General features: G+C 49.7%; 1 protein-coding gene across 1 annotated transcript; it reads right to left on the bottom strand.

Annotated features, from left to right (window-relative positions):
- Nucleotides 1-560: 560 nt before the first annotated feature.
- On the bottom strand, nucleotides 561-21,215 carry LOC149431135 (extended synaptotagmin-3-like; the record flags this gene model as incomplete). The annotated part of the gene is made up of 10 exons (XM_089665875.1): nucleotides 21,084-21,215; nucleotides 19,377-19,511; nucleotides 18,362-18,438; nucleotides 9,252-9,321; nucleotides 8,201-8,290; nucleotides 7,213-7,268; nucleotides 3,592-3,712; nucleotides 2,155-2,331; nucleotides 846-928; nucleotides 561-609 (listed from the first exon to the last, which is right to left on the bottom strand). Coding segments are annotated over exons 2-10 (846 nt in total), but the record flags the coding sequence as incomplete, so codon positions are not given.
- Nucleotides 21,216-21,959: the final 744 nt, after the last annotated feature.

The raw sequence follows: 21,959 nt of genomic DNA, 5'->3' as shown, positions 1-21,959 counted from the left end.
ACACAGGATAAATGACAGCACAATACCGGCACTGTACACAGGATAAATGACAACACAATGCCCGCTCTGTACGCAGGATAAATGACAGCACAATGCCGGGACTGTACACAGGATAAATGACAACACAATGCCCGCTCTGTACACACGATAAATGACAGCACAATGCCGGGACTGTACACAGGATAAATGACAGCACAATGCCGCTACTGTACACAGGATAAATGACAGCACAATACCGGCACTGTACACAGGATAAATGACAGCACAATGCCCGCTCTGTACGCAGGATAAATGACAGCACAATGCCGGCTCTGTACACAGGATAAATGACAGCACAATGCCCGCTCTGTACGCAGGATAAATGACAGCACAATGCCCGCTCTGTACACAGGATAAATGACAGCACAATGCCGGGACTGTACACAGGATAAATGACAGCACAATGCCGGCTCTGTACACAGGATAAATGACAGCACAATGCCGGCTCTGTACGCAGGATAAATGACAGCACAATGCCGGGACTGTACACAGGATAAATGACAGCACAAAGAAACAATTACCTCGTCCACAACCCGATCCTTCATCACCCCCTCCAGACCAATCACCAGGCTGCAGACAGAATACAGGACAATAAGCACGTTAAAGGGGTAATTCACAGTGAACAAATCTGATTCCTGACATAAAGGGGATCCCTACATCAAACACGTCATCCAATGACATGAACACCAAGGAAGGAACATACAAGCACTGGGGGTCCCATTCCCCACATGTGGCCCTGCTCATAGCAATCACTATTTGCACAAAGATGCTGTGTCTGCCCCCTACAAGGTCGTCCGCCATTTTACCTGCCGAGGAAGTCGTCCTTATCAGGGTCTTCATCATAAACATCGATCTCCAGGTCCTGCCCGGGGACTTCATGTACCACAAACTGCAACCGAGACAGAGAACAGTCCAGTCAACAAATGTGGGGAGAGCCGGGTACGGCAATGGGCACCGACCATCACTCCACCAACTGGAGACAATCGATCTACAGCAATAAAAGGTCCCCAGTTCCTGTCTGTGTGTAGAATGTCCCTGTTAGGGGTCATATTTTATCCTCTTTAGTCACGCTGGTCTCCTAAAAACACAAATTCCCCTTCGGCCCCTCCAGTCCTTTCTTTCACCACTCAGTTCCTTCTCCCCATGTCTCCAATCCCTTGTTCCCACTCATGTCCCCTCTCCTGCCCCTCCAATGTCTCTCTTTCTGCCCCTCCAGTCCCTTGTCCCAATTCATGCCCCTCTTTCTGCCCCCCTCAGTCCCTTGTCCTCATTCATGTCCTTCTTCCTACCCTTCCAGTTCCTTGTCCCCTTTCCTGCCCCTCCAGTCCCTTATCCCCACTCATGCCCCTCTTCCTGCCCATCCAGTCCCTTGTCCCCACTCATGCCCCTCTTCCTGCCCCTTCATTCCCTTGTCCCCACTCATGTCCCTCTTCCTGCCCATCCAGTCCCTTATCCCCACTCATGCCCCTCTTCCTGCCCATCCAGTCCCTTGTCCCCACTCATGTCCCTCTTCCCCACTCATGGCCCTCTTTCTGCTCCTTCAGTCCCTTGTCCCCACTCATGCCCCTCTTCCTGCCCCTTCAGTCCCTTGTCCCCGCTCATGCCCCTCTTCCTGCCCCTTCAGTCCCTTGTCCCCACTCATGCCCCTCTTCCTGCCCATCCAGTCCCTTGTCCCCACTCATGCCCCTCTTCCTGCCCCTTCAGTCCCTTGTCCCCACTCATGCCCCTCTTCCTGCCCCTTCAGTCCCTTGTCCCCACTCATGCCCCTCTTCCTGCCCCTTCAGTCCCTTGTCCCCGCTCATGCCCCTCTTCCTGCCCCTTCAGTCCCTTGTCCCCACTCATGCCCCTCTTCCTGCCCATCCAGTCCCTTGTCCCCACTCATGCCCCTCTTCCTGCCCCTTCAGTTCCTTGTCCCCACTCATGCCCCTCTTCCTGCCTTTTCAGTCCCTTGTCCCCACTCATGCCCCTCTTCCTGCCCCTTCAGTCCCTTGTCCCCACTCATGCCCCTCTTCCTGCCTTTTCAGTCCCTTGTTCTCACGTCTATAGGTCCCCAGGGTGTCTCCCAATTGTCCTCACAGTGAATTGCTGTCGGCAGGTAATGATCCTTCATCCTACCTCATACATCTCGTTCCAGAGAGGATTCAGGTTCTCTCTTATGGTTTTGCTCTTGAACGTCTGATTTCCCACCCGAAGGACGGCGTACGGATCGGACTTCCCCTTTATGAGGCCCTTCAGGTAGGTGTCCTTGGGGATCAAGTTCTCGGCTTCGTAGAGGTAAGCTCTGAGCACGCCCTGAAGAGGGAACATGTTCTACATTACACAGAGGACAATATATTCCATATACCACAATGGACAGTAACTGGTTCCCCCCATATATCCCCCCCCTATATATCACCCCCGGATACAGATATGTACAGTAACCTACCCCCCCCCCCCATATATCACCCCCAGATACAGATATGTACAGTCACCTACCTCCCCATATATCACCCCCAGATACAGATATATACAGTCACCTACCTCTCCCCCCCCCCCCATATATCACCCCCAGATACAAATATGTACAGTCACCTACCTCTCCCCCCCCATATATCACCCCCAGATACAAATATGTACAGTCACCTACCTCTCCCCCCCCATATATCACCCCCAGATACAGATATATACAGTCACCTACACCCCCCCCCCCCATATATCACCCCCAGATACAGATATATACAGTCACCTACAGCTCCCCATATATCACCCCCGGATACAGATATGTACAGTCACCTACCTCCCCCCCCCCATATATCACCCCCGGATACAGATATGTACAGTCACCTACCTCTCCCCCCCCATATATCACCCCCGGATACAGATATGTACAGTCACCTACCTCTCCCCCCCCCATATATCACCCCCGGATACAGATATGTACAGTCACCTACCTCTCCCCCCCCCATATATCACCCCCGGATACAGATATGTACAGTCACCTACCTCCCCATATATCACCCCCGGATACAGATATGTACAGTCACCTACCTCCCCCCCTCTCCATATATCACCCCCGGATACAGATATGTACAGTCACCTACCTCCCCCCCTCTCCATATATCACCCCCAGATACAGATATGTACAGTCACCTACCTCCCCCCCTCTCCATATATCACCCCCAGATACAGATATGTACAGTCACCTACACCCCCCCCCCCCCCCATATATCACCCCAGATACAGATATGTACAGTTACCTACCCCCCCCCCCCCCATATATATCACTCCCAGGTACAGATATGTACAGTTACCTACCCCCCCCCATATATATCACTCCCAGATACAGATATGTACAGTCACCTACCTCCCCCCATATATCACCCCCGGATACAGATATATAGTCACCTACACCCCCCCCCTATATATCACCCCCAGATACAGGTATGTACAGTCACCTACCCCCCCCCAATATATCACCCCCGGATACAGATATATACAGTCCCCTTCATCCCCTCTATAGATCACCCCCGTATTCAGTATTCTATGAGCATCTCCCCCATTATGGAGACTCACGTGTGGTACGGGGAACCTCAGTTCGGCTGCGTTCACCTGACTGCTCAAAGGAATCGTGAATCTGTTGGGCAGCACCAAGTATGAGGCAATGAGATCCACGATCATACCGTCCGACATGTCACTGCAACAGACACAAACTCTCTTCAATATAGGTATTCATTTCAATGGCATTGGTGTCACTGAACACAATAATAACCACCAGCATTGGTGTCACCGGATGCAAGAATAACCCCCAGCATTGGTGTCCATGCATGCAAGAATAACCCCCAGCATTGGTGTCCATGGATGCAAGAATAACCCCCAGCATTGGTGTCCATGGATGCAAGAATAACCCCCAGCATTGGTGTCCATGGATGCAAGAATAACCCCCAGCATTGGTGTCCATGGATGCAAGAATAACCCCTAGCATTGGTGTCACCGGATGCAAGAATAACCCCCAGCATTGGTGTCACCGGATGCAAGAATAACCCCCAGCATTGGTGTCACCGGATGCAAGAATAACCTCCAGCATTGGTGTCACCGGATGCAAGAATAACCCCCAGCATTGGTGTCCATGGATGCAAGAATAACCCCCAGCATTGGTGTCCATGGATGCAAGAATAACCCCCAGCATTGGTGTCAACGGATGCAAGAATAACCCCCAGCATTGGTGTCCATGGATGCAAGAATAACCCCCAGCATTGGTGTCAATGGGTGCAAGAATAACCCCCAGCACTGGTGCATGTGACCAAAACATAAGCCCCAGAACTGGTGTCAATGACTGCAGTAATAACTCCTACATTGGTGGTCACTGGCACTGCTACTAACCCCTTCCCTGCGTTGATGGTTGGTAGTCATACTGTTAACCCCTTCCCTGCGTTGGTGGTTGGTGGCCGTGCTGTTAACCCCTTCCCTGCGTTGGTGGCCATTTGCTGGGTTATGGATTCCCACTTCGTGTTGATCTCCGGCTGGGACTACAATTCCCTCCACCTCACAGACACGGCCTCACAATAGAGCAGAGAGTGTCCCGGTATCCGGCACGCCGTCTCCCTGCACTGGGGCCCAGGATGTAGCCGGCCCAGCCCAGGATGCAGCATGCCGCACAGAGCACTGGGAAGCCATGTATTGGGCATCGAGCATCCATCATAGCAATCTGCAGACCTCACAGAACATTTCACCATTCCAGGACTACAGAGCACCTCCTCCAGCCCATATCACACGGGGGGGAGGGGTAATATACTTGTGCGCAGGAGACATTCAAGTCCGTGACACCACTGAATTTCTGGCAGGATCAACAGGTATTTTTTGCCCTTGCTGAAAATGTTCCTATCCTGAAAAAGAAAAACGAATGCAGACACCACATGTAAGGCCTGGCGATCTGCAATGCGTGGCGAGGATCTTCCTGGGTCGGATACATTTTAAATACAATGATAAGGATCTTCACTTTCAGTCATGTGACTATCTTCTCAAATCTCATTGGACCCAGCTGAAAACAACTGTCACTTTTCCGATAACAAGGACCCCCTTGGGGGGGGGGGGAGGGGGGGGGGTCGCTCTGTGAATTGAGGCGCGTTCTGTAGAACGTTCCGGGAAGAGGAAAAGTTCTGAGTTTCGGCCTCGGGGAGACTTTACGATTCGCTTGGCGTTGTCCGGAATACAGAGCCTCGCCCATCCCCGCCGCCGCCGGTTTACGGGCTTTCCGTCTGTCGGGCAGTAAATGTCGCAATTAACCCTTTACACACCATTGTCGGAGAACCTCCTGTCAGCGCGGTGCCTGGGATCATCCATCTGTATATGGGGGACCGATATATATATATATATATATATATATATACCCGCAGACAGCTCAGGTTTCCATGGGCAGCCGGCGGTATATCAGGGTGCAGACGTTGGCACGCTCTGCCAGTTTCACACAGGGCGGGTGCCGCCTTGCCGGTCGTCCTCTGGAACCGGTCTGTCAGGTTTCAAGTCCCGATCTCTCACCCAGATATCCGACGGCTTTGTAATTCCAGACAGACAACTTATTATTGAACAGAGTGGAAGAGAAGGTCGGGTGTGTCCCCGCCGGAGAGATTTCCCTTCATTTCCTGTCTTGGTGACACACTCTGACCCGATGGTTGACTTGCTGGCTCTCTCTGGTCAGGGGTTGTATTAGGTGTCTGTAGTTCAAGCAGAACTGCGGGGGGCGCTGAGCCCTGCACTGCATGGATTAATAGCTCGTTTTTGTCTTGGGGGGGGGGGGGGCAGGGCGGGGATCTTCTTCCCTAACCTGCTGATCCTCTGAGCTCAAGACTGGTCCCACCACTCCAGCAATTCTCCCCCCCACCCCTGTGGTCTGGTGAATGGACTGTTCCGGACGTCATCTCGCCCATAGGCTGGCTCTGGCTGTGAGGACGGCAGGAACAGTCCACTGCTAGACATGGGGGAGCGCAGTTTTCTGGAGGATCGGGTAAGTATAGCTTTTCCTAGCAACCATGGATAAAACCAGCAGTGAACCCCCAGGAGGTTCCGGCACGGCCCCACTACATGGGAACATGAACGTTGCGCCTGGAGCTGTGCTTTCAGGAATATTCTGTACATTCTTCTTGTGGTTTTTCTGTAACAATGTATCAATGTTCAGTATCAGGGGAGATCCCGCCAGTAGGGGGCAGCACAGCAGCTAAATGGTTCGTACTTCAGCCTGGCAGTACTAAGGTTGTTGGTTCCCAATCATGGCACCACCTGCCTGGAGTTTGCATGTTCTGTGCCTGCGTGGGTTTCCTCCAGGTACTCCGGTTTCCTCCCACACTCCAAAGACATGCTGGGAGAATAATTGGATCCTGTCTAAAATGGCCCTAATATGTGTATGTATGAATGTGAGTCAGGGACCTTCGATTGTACGCTCCTCGGGGGCGGGGACTGCTGGGAATGTACAATATATATGTTCTGGAAGTCTTTGTGATGTCTCTGAGGGATTCTGTACACCGATCACTTGGTATGTAACGGAGGCTCCAACCTTCAGCATCAGAGGTGATCCCTCCGGTCGGGGGTTGGGATCCCCGTCCTCTGTGGTTCAGTAATGGAACGCTGACATGCAGTAACAATGGATCAGAGTTGGTGATCCCGTGTCGGGGGTTGTGACGTGTCGCTGTGTAACAATGGATCAGAGTTGGTGATCCCGTGTCGGGGGTTGTGACGCGTCGCTGTGTAACAATGGATCAGAGTTGGTGATCCCGTGTCGGGGGTTGTGACGCGTCGCTGTGTAACAATGTATCAGATGGCAGAATTCAGGAGCGCCTCTTCCTCCACCTATTGTAACAAATCTCTATTGGAAGTGGAACAATCCCCAGCAAACCGGATATTCGGGTTGTGTGGTTTATGGCGTCCGTTCATTGTGGATGGATGACATGATGTCTGTCCATCTCCATCCTGGAGCTCCTCATATCCCCCTCCCCCAACGCCGCACGTCCCCTCCCCCGACAGTGCACCTCCCCCGATGCCACACATCTCCTCCTCCGATGCTGCAAGTCCCCTCCCCCGACGGTGCACCTCCCCTCCCCCCGACGCCGCACGTCCCCTCCCCCCGACGCCGCATATTGACCTCTACATACATCATAAGACAAATGATAGACATTTCATAGAAATGATCAGAAAGGCGATTACTTGACTCCGGGGATCTCCAGCAAATTCGTTAATCCCGTCCAATTAATATCCAGAAACTGAAAAGACACAAAGAAGATCATCAGAGGAAACAACAGCAAACGGATCATCACTTCTATTATTATTCAGGATTACAGGAAAGACATTTTGTAGCTCAGTCTCATCCAGATTATAATGTGTTCCTGTAGGGCCACGCCCACCAGTCACAGTGCAGGAAACACTTGTTTCTGTGAACGTCTCCCGCACCACGCAGGAGCGTTGCTGTGAGCGTCTCCCGCACCACGCAGGAGCGTTGCTGTGAGCGTCTCCCGCACCACGCAGGAGCATTGCTGTGAGCGTCTCCTGCACCACGCAGGAGCGTTGCTGTGAGCGTCTCCCGCACCACGCAGGAGCGTTGCTGTGAGCGTCTCCCGCACCACGCAGGAGCGTTGCTGTGAGCGTCTCCCGCACCACGCAGGAGCGTTGCTGTGAGCGTCTCCCGCACCACGCAGGAGCGTTGCTGTGAGCGTCTCCCGCACCACGCAGGAGCGTTGCTGTGAGCGTCTCCCGCACCACGCAGGAGCGTTGCTGTGAGCGTCTCCCGCACCACGCAGGAGCGTTTCTGTGAGCGTCTCCCGCACCACGCAGGAGCGTTTCTGTGAGCGTCTCCCGCACCACGCAGGAGCGTTTCTGTGAGCGTCTCCCGCACCACACAGGAGCGTTTCTGTGAGCGTCTCCCGCACCACACAGGAGCGTTTCTGTGAGCGTCTCCCGCACCACACAGGAGCGTTTCTGTGAGCGTCTCCCGCCACCACGCAGGAGTGTTTTGTGAGCGTCTCCCGCACCACACAGGAGCGTTTCTGCGAGCGTCTCCCGCACCACACAGGAGCGTTTCTGCGAGCGTCTCCCGCACCACACAGGAGCGTTTCTGTGAGCGTCTTCTGATTGGTCGCTCCGCTTCGCATTCCTTTATTTACGGCTCATTGATGTCTGAAGGTGTCACTCGTCTTACCGGCTTCTGGATGAAGAAGAAGGTGACGGCTCCGATAAACGGCACATCGGACATCAGAGGGGCCAGAATCACCCGCAGCGTCCCGTGTATCTGCAGAGACAAGGAGAACTTTATTACCACCCCCCAGACACAGCGAAGACACCCCCCTTCCCCATTCCCACCATTACCCCCTCAGAAGACACACCCCCCTTCTCCATGGTCATCATTACCCCACCTTCTCCATTTGCCCCTCCTCTTCTTCATTACCACCATTACCCCCCCTCCCCCCTTTCTTCATTCCCATCATTACCCCCCCAGACAGGGGACGTGCCCCCCTTTCTCCACTCCCACCATTATTTGCCCCCCTTTTTCATTCCCACCATTACCCCCCCTTTCTCCATTCCCACTATTTCCTCACCCCAGAAAGGGACACGCCCCACCTCTCCATGGTCATTATTACCACCCCCCCCTCTCCATTCCCCCCTCCCCTTGTCCATTCCCATCATTACCTCCCCCCAACCCCCCCCCCATCATCATTTCCATTATCTCCCCATCCCTTATCCATTCCTACCATTACTCCCCTCCATTCCCCCCATTCTCACCGTTACCCCCCACTGCTGTCATTATCCACCCTCCCCCCCTTTATTCCCACCATTTTTCCCCTTTTCAATTCTCATAATTACCCCCCCCCCCTTAATTGCTGTAATTACCCCCCTCCCCTTCTCTATTTCCCCCTCCACCCCCCCCCCATTCCCATCATTATGCATTACTCCTCTGCAATTCCCCTATTACCCCCCCTCACCTACTCCATTCTCACCATTAACTCCCATTGCTGTCATTATACCCCCTTCTCCATTTCTGTTACCCCCCCTCCCATCAGATAGTCCCCGCCCCATTACCCCCCTCCCTTCCCATCAGATAGTCCCCGCCCCATTACCCCCTCCCTTCCTATCAGATAGTCCCCGCCCCATTACCCCCCTCCCTTCCCATCAGATAGTCCCCGCCCCATTACCCCCCTCCCTTCCCATCAGATAGTCCCCGCCCCATTCCCCCCCTCCCTCGGCAGACTCACCTGGACGCCCTTCACTCCGGCCTTACACAGCTTCTTCACCTCCACATTGATCTCACAATCTCCATTATAACTGCAGAGAGAACAGAGGAGAGGATTACCCCCCCTCATCGATCGACGGAGCGACCTTCCCGGGACCGCGGGCGGGCGTACCCCCCACACATGTACCGCACCAGGAATACCGGAGGTCCCCACGCTGGCCTGTGATTGGAGGATTAGAGAGCCCTGGCCAATGTCCCCTTTATTCCCCCCAGCAGAGGAGCTCCCTACACAATGGCAGAACATGGGAAGAGTTCTCTACTGTAAGAGCTGGAAGAGGACGGATCATCTCCGGGGGGCGCTACAGGAGATCCAATGACACCGAACACACCACATGTGAGGTACGAGGACCTCGTCTTCCTCCCCCCCCCCCCCCCCGCCAAGTCACAATCATGCGCACAGTGTTATTGTGAGAGGACGGCTGCCTGCCCTTTGTTCCTCATAAAGTCTCATGAATTATTCTGTACGAGTCTATACAATATTCCCCCCCCCCCCACCAACCATGGCACCGCCCCCCCCCCACCGCCGACCCCGGGGGCACCACCTGTCACAGAATGACATCAATGAGGAGAAATCATCATACAGCTGAAACTGCTGGGTGTTATATACAGAGAATACAGGGCAGGTATATACAGATCATCATATATACAGGACAGGCTCACCCTATATACAGAGATCATCATATATACAGGACAGGCTCACCCTATATACAGAGATCATCATATATACAGGACAGGCTCACCCTATATACAGAGATCATATATACAGGACAGGCTCACCCTATATACAGAGATCATCATATATACAGGACAGGCTCGCCCTATATACAGAGATCATCATATATACAGGACAGGCTCACCCTATATACAGAGATCATCATATATACAGGACAGGCTCACCCTATATACAGAGATCATCATATATACAGGACAGGCTCGCCCTATATACAGAGATCATCATATATACAGGACAGGCTCACCCTATATACAGAGATCATCATATATACAGGACAGGCTCACCCTATATACAGAGATCATCATATATACAGGACAGGCTCACCCTATATACAGAGATCATCATATATACAGGACAGGCTCACCCTATATACAGAGATCATCATATATACAGGACAGGCTCACCCTATATACAGAGATCATCATATATACAGGACAGGCTCACCCTATATACAGAGATCATATATACAGGACAGGCTCACCCTATATACAGAGATCATATATACAGGACAGGCTCACCCTATATACAGAGATCATATATACAGGACAGGCTCACCTTATATACAGAGATCATATATACAGGACAGGCTCACCCTATATACAGAGATCATATATACAGGACAGGCTCACCCTATATACAGAGATCATCATATATACAGGACAGGCTCACCCTATATACAGAGATCATCATATATACAGGACAGGCTCACCCTATATACAGAGATCATCATATATACAGGACAGGCTCGCCCTATATACAGAGATCACCCTATATACAGGACAGGCTCGCCCTATATACAGAGATCATATATACAGGACAGGCTCACCCTATATACAGAGATCATCATATATACAGGACAGGCTCACCCTATATACAGAGATCACCATATATACAGGACAGGCTCACCCTATATACAGAGATCATATATACAGGACGGGCTCACCCTATATACAGAGATCATATATACAGGACAGGCTCACCCTATATACAGAGATCATCATATATACAGGACAGGCTCACCCTATATACAGAGATCACCATATATACAGGACAGGCTCACCCTATATACAGAGATCATATATACAGGACGGGCTCACCCTATATACAGAGATCATATATACAGGACGGGCTCACCCTATATACAGAGATCATATATACAGGACAGGCTCACCCTATATACAGAGATCATATATACAGGACGGGCTCACCCTATATACAGAGATCATATATACAGGACAGGCTCACCCTATATACAGAGATCATATATACAGGACGGGCTCACCCTATATACAGAGATCATATATACAGGACAGGCTCACCCTATATACAGAGATCATATATACAGGGCAGGCTCACCCTATATACAGAGATCATATATACAGGACAGGCTCACCCTATATACAGAGATCATCATATATACAGGACAGGCTCACCCTATATACAGAGATCACCATATATACAGGACAGGCTCACCCTATATACAGAGATCATATATACAGGACGGGCTCACCCTATATACAGAGATCATCATATATACAGGACAGGCTCACCCTATATACAGGACAGGCTCACCCTATATACAGGACAGGCTCACCCTATATACAGGACAGGCTCACCCTATATACAGGACAGGCTCACCCTATATACAGAGATCATATATACAGGACAGGCTCACCCTATATACAGAGATCATCATATATACAGGACAGGCTCGCCCTATATACAGAGATCATCATATATACAGGACAGGCTCACCCTATATACAGAGATCACCATATATACAGGAAAGGCTCACCCTATATACAGAGATCACCATATATACAGGACAGGCTCACCCTATATACAGAGATCACCATATATACAGGACAGGCTCACCCTATATACAGAGATCATCATATATACAGGACAGGCTCGCCCTATATACAGAGATCACCATATATACAGGACAGGCTCACCCTATATACAGAGATCATCATATATACAGGACAGGCTCACCCTATATACAGAGATCATCATATATACAGGACAGGTTCACCCTATATACAGAGATCATCATATATACAGGACAGGCTCACCCTATATACAGAGATCATATATACAGGACAGGCTCACCCTATATACAGGACAGGCTCACCCTATATACAGGACAGGCTCACCCTATATACAGAGATCACCCTATATACAGGACAGGCTCACCCTATATACAGGGCAGGCTCACCCTATATACAGAGATCACCATATATACAGGACAGGCTCACCCTATATACAGAGATCATCATATATACAGGACAGGCTCACCCTATATACAAAGATCATATATACAGGACAGGCTCACCCTATATACAGAGATCATCATATATACAGGACAGGCTCACCCTATATACAGAGATCACCATATATACAGGACAGGCTCACCCTATATACAGAGATCATATATACAGGACAGGCTCACCCTATATACAGAGATCATCATATATACAGGACAGGCTCACCCTATATACAGAGATCATATATACAGGACAGGCTCACCCTATATACAGAGATCACCATATATACAGGACAGGCTCACCCTATATACAGAGATCATATATACAGGACAGGCTCACCCTATATACAGAGATCACCATATATACAGGACAGGCTCACCCTATATACAGAGATCATATATACAGGACAGGCTCACCCTATATACAGAGATCATATATACAGGACGGGCTCACCCTATATACAGAGATCATCATATATACAGGACAGGCTCACCCTATATACAGAGATCATATATACAGGACAGGCTCACCCTATATACAGAGATCACCATATATACAGGACAGGCTCACCCTATATACAGAGATCATCATATATACAGGACAGGCTCGCCCTATATACAGAGATCACCATATATACAGGACAGGCTCACCCTATATACAGATCATCATATATACAGGACAGGCTCACCCTATATACAGAGATCATATATACAGGACAGGCTCACCCTATATACAGAGATCACCATATATACAGGACAGGCTCACCCTATATACAGATCATCATATATACAGGACAGGCTCACCCTATATACAGAGATCACCATATATACAGGACAGGCTCACCCTATATACAGAGATCATCATATATACAGGACAGGCTCACCCTATATACAGAGATCATATATACAGGACAGGCTCACCCTATATACAGGACAGGCTCACCCTATATACAAGACAGGCTCACCCTATATACAGAGATCATATATACAGGACAGGCTCACCCTATATACAGAGATCATATATACAGGACAGGCTCACCCTATATACAGAGATCATCATATATACAGGACAGGCTCACCCTATATACAGAGATCACCATATATACAGGACAGGCTCACCCTATATACAGAGATCATCATATATACAGGACAGGCTCACCCTATATACAGAGATCATATATACAGGACAGGCTCACCCTATATACAGATCATCATATATACAGGACAGGCTCACCCTATATACAGGACAGGCTCACCCTATATACAGAGATCATCATATATACAGGACAGGCTCACCCTATATACAGAGATCACCATATATACAGGACAGGCTCACCCTATATACAGATCATCATATATACAGGACAGGCTCACCCTATATACAGAGATCATACAGTCAGGTCCATAAATATTGGGACATGGACACAATTCTAACATTTTTGGCTCTATACACCACCACAATGGATTTGAAATGAAACGAACAAGATGTGCTTTAACTGCAGACTGTCAGCTTTAATTTGAGGGTATTTACATCCAAATCAGGTGAACGGTGTAGGAATTACCACAGTTTGCATATGTGCTTCCCACTTGTTAAGGGACCAAAAGTAATGGGACAGAATAACAATCATAAATCAAACTGTCACTTAATACTTGGTTACAAATCCTTTGCAGTCAATGACAGCCTGAAGTGTGGAACGCATAGACATCCCCAGACGCTGGGTGTCATCCCTGGTGATGCTCTGCCAGGCCTTTACTGCAACTGTCTTCAGTTCCTGCTTGTTCTTGGGGCATTTTCCCTTCAGTTTTGTCTTCAGCAAGTGAAATGCTCCATCGGATTCAGGTCAGGTGATTGGCCATTGCAGAACATTCCACTTCTTTGGCTGCTTTTGCAGTCTGCTTTGGGTCATTGTCCATCTGCACTGTGAAGCGTCCAATGAGTTGTGAAGCATTTGGCTGAATATGAGCCGATAATATTCCCGAAACACTTCACAATTCATCCGGCTGCTTCTGTCAGCCGTCACATCATCAATAAATACAAGAGAAGCAGTTCCATTGGCAGCCATACATGCCCACGCCATGACACTACCACCACCATGATCACTGATGAGGTGGTATGCTTAGGACCATGAGCAGTTCCTTCTCCATACTCTTCTCTTCCCATCACTCTGGTACAAGTTGATGTCGGTCTCATCTGTCCATAGGATGTTGTTCCAGAACTGTGAAGGCTTTTTTACATGTCGTTTGGCAAACTCTAATCTGGCCTTCCTGTTTTTGAGGCTCACCAATGGTTTCCATCTTGTGGTGAACCCTCTGTAGTCACTCTGGTGAAGTCTTCTCCTGATTGGTGACTTTGACACACATACACCTACCTCCTGGAGGGTGTTCTTGATCCGGCCAACTGTTGTGAAGGGTGTTTTCTTCACCAGGGAAAGAATTCTTCGCTCATCCACCACAGTTGTTTTCCGTGGTCTTCCGGGTCTTTTGGTGTTGCTGAGCTCACCGGTGCGTTCCTTCTTTTTAAGAATGTTCCAAACAGTTGTTTTGGCCACGCCTCATGTTTTTGCTATCTCTCTGATGGGTTTGTTTTGTTTTTTCAGCCTAATGATGGCTTCACTGATAGTGACAGCTCTTTGGATCTCATCTTGAGAGTCGACAGCAACAGATTCCAGATGCAAACAGCACACTTGGAATGAACTCTGGACCTTTTATCTGCTCATTGTAATTGGGATAATGAGGGAATAACACACACCTGGCCATGGAACAGCTGAGAAGCCAATTGTCCCATTACTTTTGGTCCCTTAACAAGTGGGAGGCACATATGCAAACTGTTGTCATTCCTACTCCGTTCACCTGATTTGGATGTAAATACCCTCAAATTAAAGCTGACAGTCTGCAGTTAAAGCACATCTTGTTCGTTTCATTTCAAATCCATTGTGGTGTATAGAGCCAAAAATGTTACAATTGTGTCCATGTCCCAATATTTATGGACCTGACTGTATATACAGGACAGGCTCACCCTATATACAGAGATCACCATATATACAGGACAGGCTCACCCTATATACAGAGATCATCATATATACAGGACAGGCTCACCCTATATACAGAGATCATCATATATACAGGACAGGCTCACCCTATATACAGAGATCATCATATATACAGGACAGGCTCACCCTATATACAGAGATCACCATATATACAGGACAGGCTCACCCTATATACAGAGATCATCATATATACAGGACAGGCTCACCCTATATACAGAGATCATATATACAGGACAGGCTCACCCTATATACAGGACAGGCTCACCCTATATACAGAGATCATCATATATACAGGACAGGCTCACCCTATATACAGAGATCACCATATATACAGGACAGGCTCACCCTATATACAGAGATCACCATATATACAGGACAGGCTCACCCTATATACAGAGATCATCATATATACAGGACAGGCTCACCCTATATACAGAGATCATATATACAGGACAGGTTCACCCTATATACAGAGATCATATATACAGGACAGGTTCACCCTATATACAGAGATCATCATATATACAGGACAGGCTCACCCTATATACAGAGATCATATATACAGGACAGGCTCACCCTATATACAGGACAGGCCCACCCTATATACAGAGATCACCATATATACAGGGCAGGCTCACCCTATATACAGAGATCACCATATATACAGGACAGGCTCACCCTATATACAGAGATCATATATACAGGACAGGCTCGCCCTATATACAGAGATCATCATATATACAGGACAGGCTCACCCTATATACAGAGATCACCATATATACAAGACAGGCTCGCCCTATATACAGAGATCACCATATATACAGGACAGGCTCACCCTATATACAGAGATCACCATATATACAGGACAGGCTCACCCTATATACAGAGATCATCATATATACAGGACAGGCTCGCCCTATATACAGAGATCACCATATATACAGGACAGGCTCACCCTATATACAGATCATCATATATACAGGACAGGCTCACCCTATATACAGAGATCATCATATATACAGGACAGGCTCACCCTATATACAGAGATCATCATATATACAGGACAGGCTCACCCTATATACAGAGATCATCATATATACAGGACAGGCTCACCCTATATACAGAGATCATATATACAGGACAGGCTCACCCTATATACAGAGATCATCATATATACAGGACAGGCTCACCCTATATACAGAGATCACCATATATACAGGACAGGCTCACCCTATATACAGAGATCATATATACAGGACAGGCTCACCCTATATACAGAGATCATATATACAGGACAGGCTCACCCTATATACAGAGATCACCATATATACAGGACGGGCTCACCCTATATACAGAGATCATCATATATACAGGACAGGCTCACCCTATATACAGAGATCATCATATATATATATATACAGGACAGGCTCACCCTATGTACAGAGATCACCATATATACAGGACAGGCTCACCCTATATACAGAGATCATCATATATACAGGACAGGCTCACCCTATATACAGAGATCACCATATATACAGGACAGGCTCACCCTATATACAGAGATCACCATATATACAGGACAGGCTCACCCTATATACAGAGATCACCATATATACAGGACAGGCTCACCTTATATACAGATCATCATATATACAGGACAGGCTCACCCTATATACAGAGATCATCATATATACAGGACAGGCTCACCCTATGTACAGAGATCACCATATATACAGGACAGGCTCACCCTATATACAGAGATCACCATATATACAGGACAGGCTCACCCTATATACAGAGATCATCATATATACAGGACAGGCTCACCCTATATACAGAGATCATATATACAGGACAGGCTCACCCTATATACAGAGATCATATATACAGGACAGGCTCACCCTATATACAGGGCTCAATCATCACACGTGTATCTCGGGGGGGGGGGGTGCGGGACGGATCGGAGCGGTTCTATATGGGCCCTCAGAGAGCTGGCTGTTTATAGGCTCGCCCCCTCCCAGCTGGGACTCTGATTGGCCCCCAGGGGCCCGGAGCTCATCACAAACAACTGAAGAGACGCCTGCTATCTGATCATTAACTCCTGCACAGCCAGAGCCCTCCGAGACTCCAAACATCCCATAATAAGAAGCAGGATAGGTCATTTCACAGAGCAAGAATGGGGTGCAGCTTCCCCCAGAGAAGTCCAATCTAACGCCCCCCCAATGTGATGCTGAGACTCCATGATTGAGAGTACTGAAATCCAATTAATGAAAGGGGCGGGGCCAGGGACATTCAGGCTGGGAAGGGAAGAGCTAGATGACGATGGACGTCTTGCAGCAGGGAAATGGGAAATGAGTTCTGACTGGCTGCAGCTTCTAATGCACATTGTGAGAAGCTCACAGTGTACAGTGACATCAGAGGAAGTCATTCCAGTCCAGGGGAGGAGCCAGTACACCTGTGCAAGGCTGAAGGGGAGGAGCCGGGACACCTGTGCAAGACTGAAGTGGAGGAGCCGCTACACCTGTGCAAGACTGAAGGGGAGGAGCCGCTACACCTGTGCAAGACTGAAGGGGAGGAGCCGGGACACCTGCGCAAGACTGAAGGGGAGGAGCCGGGACACCTGCGCAAGACTGAAGGGGAGGAGCCGCGACACCTGCGCAAGACTGAAGGGGAGGAGCCGCGACACCTGCGCAAGACTGAAGGGGAGGAGCCGCGACACCTGCGCAAGACTGAAGGGGAGGAGCCGCGACACCTGCGCAAGACTGAAGGGGAGGAGCCGCGACACCTGCGCAAGACTGAAGGGGAGGAGCCGCGACACCTGCGCAAGACTGAAGGGGAGGAGCCGCGACACCTGCGCAAGACTGAAGGGGAGGAGCCGCGACACCTGCGCAAGACTGAAGGGGAGGAGCCGGTACACCACCACATAGGACTGATGAGATCCGTGTTGTGGGCGGAGGATGGCGGTGCGCGGGATCTACAGCCGCCATGTGATGGGTGAAGGGAAGACGCCGGATACTGACCAGAGCTGCAGGTCCAGGATCACCTCCCGCTTGTCCACCTTCTTGGTGTACGCCTTCACTCCATTAATCCGGGGAGACTGAGGAGGAAACAGAGACACCAGGAACCATTGTACGCCATCCGTCCATCTACATCACCCCTCCCCCACCTCCCGAAACGCTCACAAGTTTAATATTGGGGCCCCTTACATACATGGCCACACACCAGCTGAAATCAGAAGTCAGGCTTGTAATGGGAGTGGCTACTCTATAAACCAGACCGAGGTGGCGGGGTGGGGGGGCGCAACCTCTGGGTGGGAATGTTCCTCAGCTATCCAGAGGGCAGAGAGGGGGAGGGGAGGAGGCTGAAATATGTTTTTGCAAATTTTCTGGCAGCTAAAAAATTGTGATGTTCAGAAATGAATAATAATAATATGTGTCTGGGCCACTAGAACTAGTAATGGGCCAGGACACTCCATGGGGGGGGGGGGGGGGTGCATGGATCACCTGCAATGGGCAGGTGTACTGTAGAGTGTGGGCTGCAGGATCACCTGTGGGGGGGGGGGGACTGGAGGATCACCTGTGGGGGGGGGGGGGGGTTAATGTAGGGTGGAGACTTGTGGATCACCTGTGGGGGGGAATGTAGGGTGGAGACTGCAGGATCACCTGTGGGGGGGCGGGATGTAGGGTGGAGACTGGAGGATCACCTGTGGGGGGGATGTAAGGTGGAGACTGGAGGATCACCTGTGGGGGGGAGGAATGTAGGGTGGAGACTGGAGAATCACCTTTGGGAGGGGGGGGGGAATGTAGGGTGGAGATTGGTGGATCACCCGTGGGCAGGGATGTAGGGTGGAGATTGGTGGATCACCCGTGGGGAGGGATGTAGGGTGGAGATTGGTGGATCACCCGTGGGGAGGGATGTAGGGTGGAGATTGGTGGATCACCCGTGGGGAAGGATGGGGGTGGAGATTGGTGGATCACCCGTGGGGAGGGATGTAGGGTGGAGACTGGCAGCCCCCCTATGGGAAGCGGATCTCACCTTCTCTCCGAAGTGAACCTTGGTGAAGGTGAAAGCTTTCATGTGATCATTCGATGCTCTGACCAAAGGCTCGATCTTCTCCTGGAATAACTTCTCCATATACATCCCGAAATACGGCCACATCTGCTTCACAATCTGAGAGAGAGAGAGAGAGAGAACAGATCACCACTGATCATACAGACCGATCCCAGAGAGAACAGATCACCACTGATCATACAGACCGACCCCAGAGAGAGAGAGAACAGATCACCACTGATCATACAGACCGATCCCAGAGAGAGAGAGAACAGATCACCACTGATCATACAGACCGACCCCAGAGAGAACAGATCACCACTGATCATACAGACCGACCCCAGAGAGAACAGATCACCACTGATCATACAGACCGATCCCAGAGAACAGATCACCACTGATCATACAGACTGATCCCAGAGAGAACAGATCACCACTGATCATACAGACCGATCCCAGAGAGAGAACAGATCACCACTGATCATACAGACCGATCCCAGAGAGAACAGATCACCACTGATCATACAGACCGACCCCAGAGAGAACAGATCACCACTGATCATACAGACCGATCCCAGAGAACAGATCACCACTGATCATACAGACCGACCCCAGAGAGAACAGATCACCACTGATCATACAGACTGATCCCAGAGAACAGATCACCACTGATCATACAGACTGATCCCAGAGAGAACAGATCACCACTGATCATACAGACCGATCCCAGAGAGAACAGATCCCCACTGATCATACAGACCGATCCCAGAGAGAGAACAGATCACCACTGATCATACAGACTGATCCCAGAGAGAACAGATCACCACTGATCATACAGACTGATCCCAGAGAGAGAGAGAGAACAGATCACCACTGATCATACAGACCGATCCCAGAGAGAGAGAGAACAGATCACCACTGATCATACAGACCGACCCCAGAGAGAACAGATCACCACTGATCATACAGACCGATCCCAGAGAGAACAGATCACCACTGATCATACAGACCGATCCCAGAGAGAGAGAACAGATCACCACTGATCATACAGACCGATCCCAGAGAGAGAGAACAGATCACCACTGATCATACAGACCGATCCCAGAGAGAACAGATCACCACTGATCATACAGACCGATCCCAGAGAGAACAGATCACCACTGATCACACAGACCGATCACAGAGAGAGAACAGATCACCACTGATCACACAGACCGACCCCAGAGAGAGAACAGATCACTACTGATCATACAGACCGACCCCAGAGAGAACAGATCACCACTGATCATACAGACCGATCCCAGAGAGAACAGATCACCACTGATCATACAGACCGATCCCAGAGAGAACAGATCACCACTGATCATACAGACCGATCCCAGAGAGAACAGATCACCACTGATCATACAGACCGATCCCAGAGAGAACAGATCACCACTGATCATACAGACCGATCCCAGAGAGAACAGATCACCACTGATCATACAGACCGATCCCAGAGAGAACAGATCACCACTGATCATACATACCGATCCCAGAGAAAGAACAGATCACTACTGATCATACAGACCGATCCCAGAGAAAGAACAGATCACCACTGATCATACAGACCGATCCCAGAGAGAACAGATCACCACTGATCATACAGACCGATCCCAGAGGGAACAGATCACCGCGGAGGGAGGAGCTTACCTTGTTAATCCATTCCACCCTTTCCACGTCCGGGAAGTTCACCTGGGAAGATAAAGAGCACAAGACTCATTCCGGATCCTCTCATCACGATTCCGGGTCTCTATTGGACCGATCATAGATCCACCTTTCCCTGTTAGAATTGGGTGGAGGGGAGATCATCTGTCAGGACGTCTGTGTCCCCCTCACTTCCTGTGGTGTCACTAAGACAGGAAGTGACCCCAAACGGGGGGCATGGATAGCAATGAATTCCCAGCAGAGGATCTAACCTGCTCACTCCATAAAAAAAACAAATAAAAAAACCCAAAAACACAATTTTTTCAGTGATTTCCTTTCGCTCTCCTACCAGAACCATTCCCAGTTTTCGGGACAAGCATCCGGCATTCGGGTGTATATTGTGGGCCTGAAGATTATACGGGGGGGGGGGGGGATGGATGTTTTCTGAGAAATGAGGTTGGATCGAGCAAATAGATCCCAAACATATTCAGCATTAGAACTGCGTGACCTCGTACAGCGGGAACATCATACCGGTCTATAAGTGACACGGTCACAGGTCATCGGTGCAGAACGAAGTCAGTGCTGCCCAATCATTTCTGCTCTCACTCAGACGTCATGGTGAGATCCAATATGTGCGGCACAATCGACCTTCACATTTGTATTGGAGGGCGGGTGGCTTTAGGAGGTTCATTTCATTAATGTTTTTATGTGTTATTTTTATACTTCTCTTTATTGCCATCACAAAGGGGCCAATAGCCACCCACATTCTAACATGGTGTATAGGACAGGTCCTCTTTCCGGAGACATCCCGGGGCCGGATTGTGGAGGGAGAGCTGCAGGGTGCCGCATGTCCCTGGGCCGGATTGTGGAGGGAGAGCTGCA

This window comes from Staurois parvus, unplaced genomic scaffold (genome assembly GCF_062004578.1).
Source record: "Staurois parvus isolate SC_StPar_1 unplaced genomic scaffold, SC_StPar_1.0 ptg002392l, whole genome shotgun sequence".
Taxonomy (NCBI): domain Eukaryota; kingdom Metazoa; phylum Chordata; class Amphibia; order Anura; family Ranidae; genus Staurois; species Staurois parvus.
Note: the sequence above shows the minus strand (reverse complement) of the source record. Positions and strands in the feature narration are given on the sequence as shown.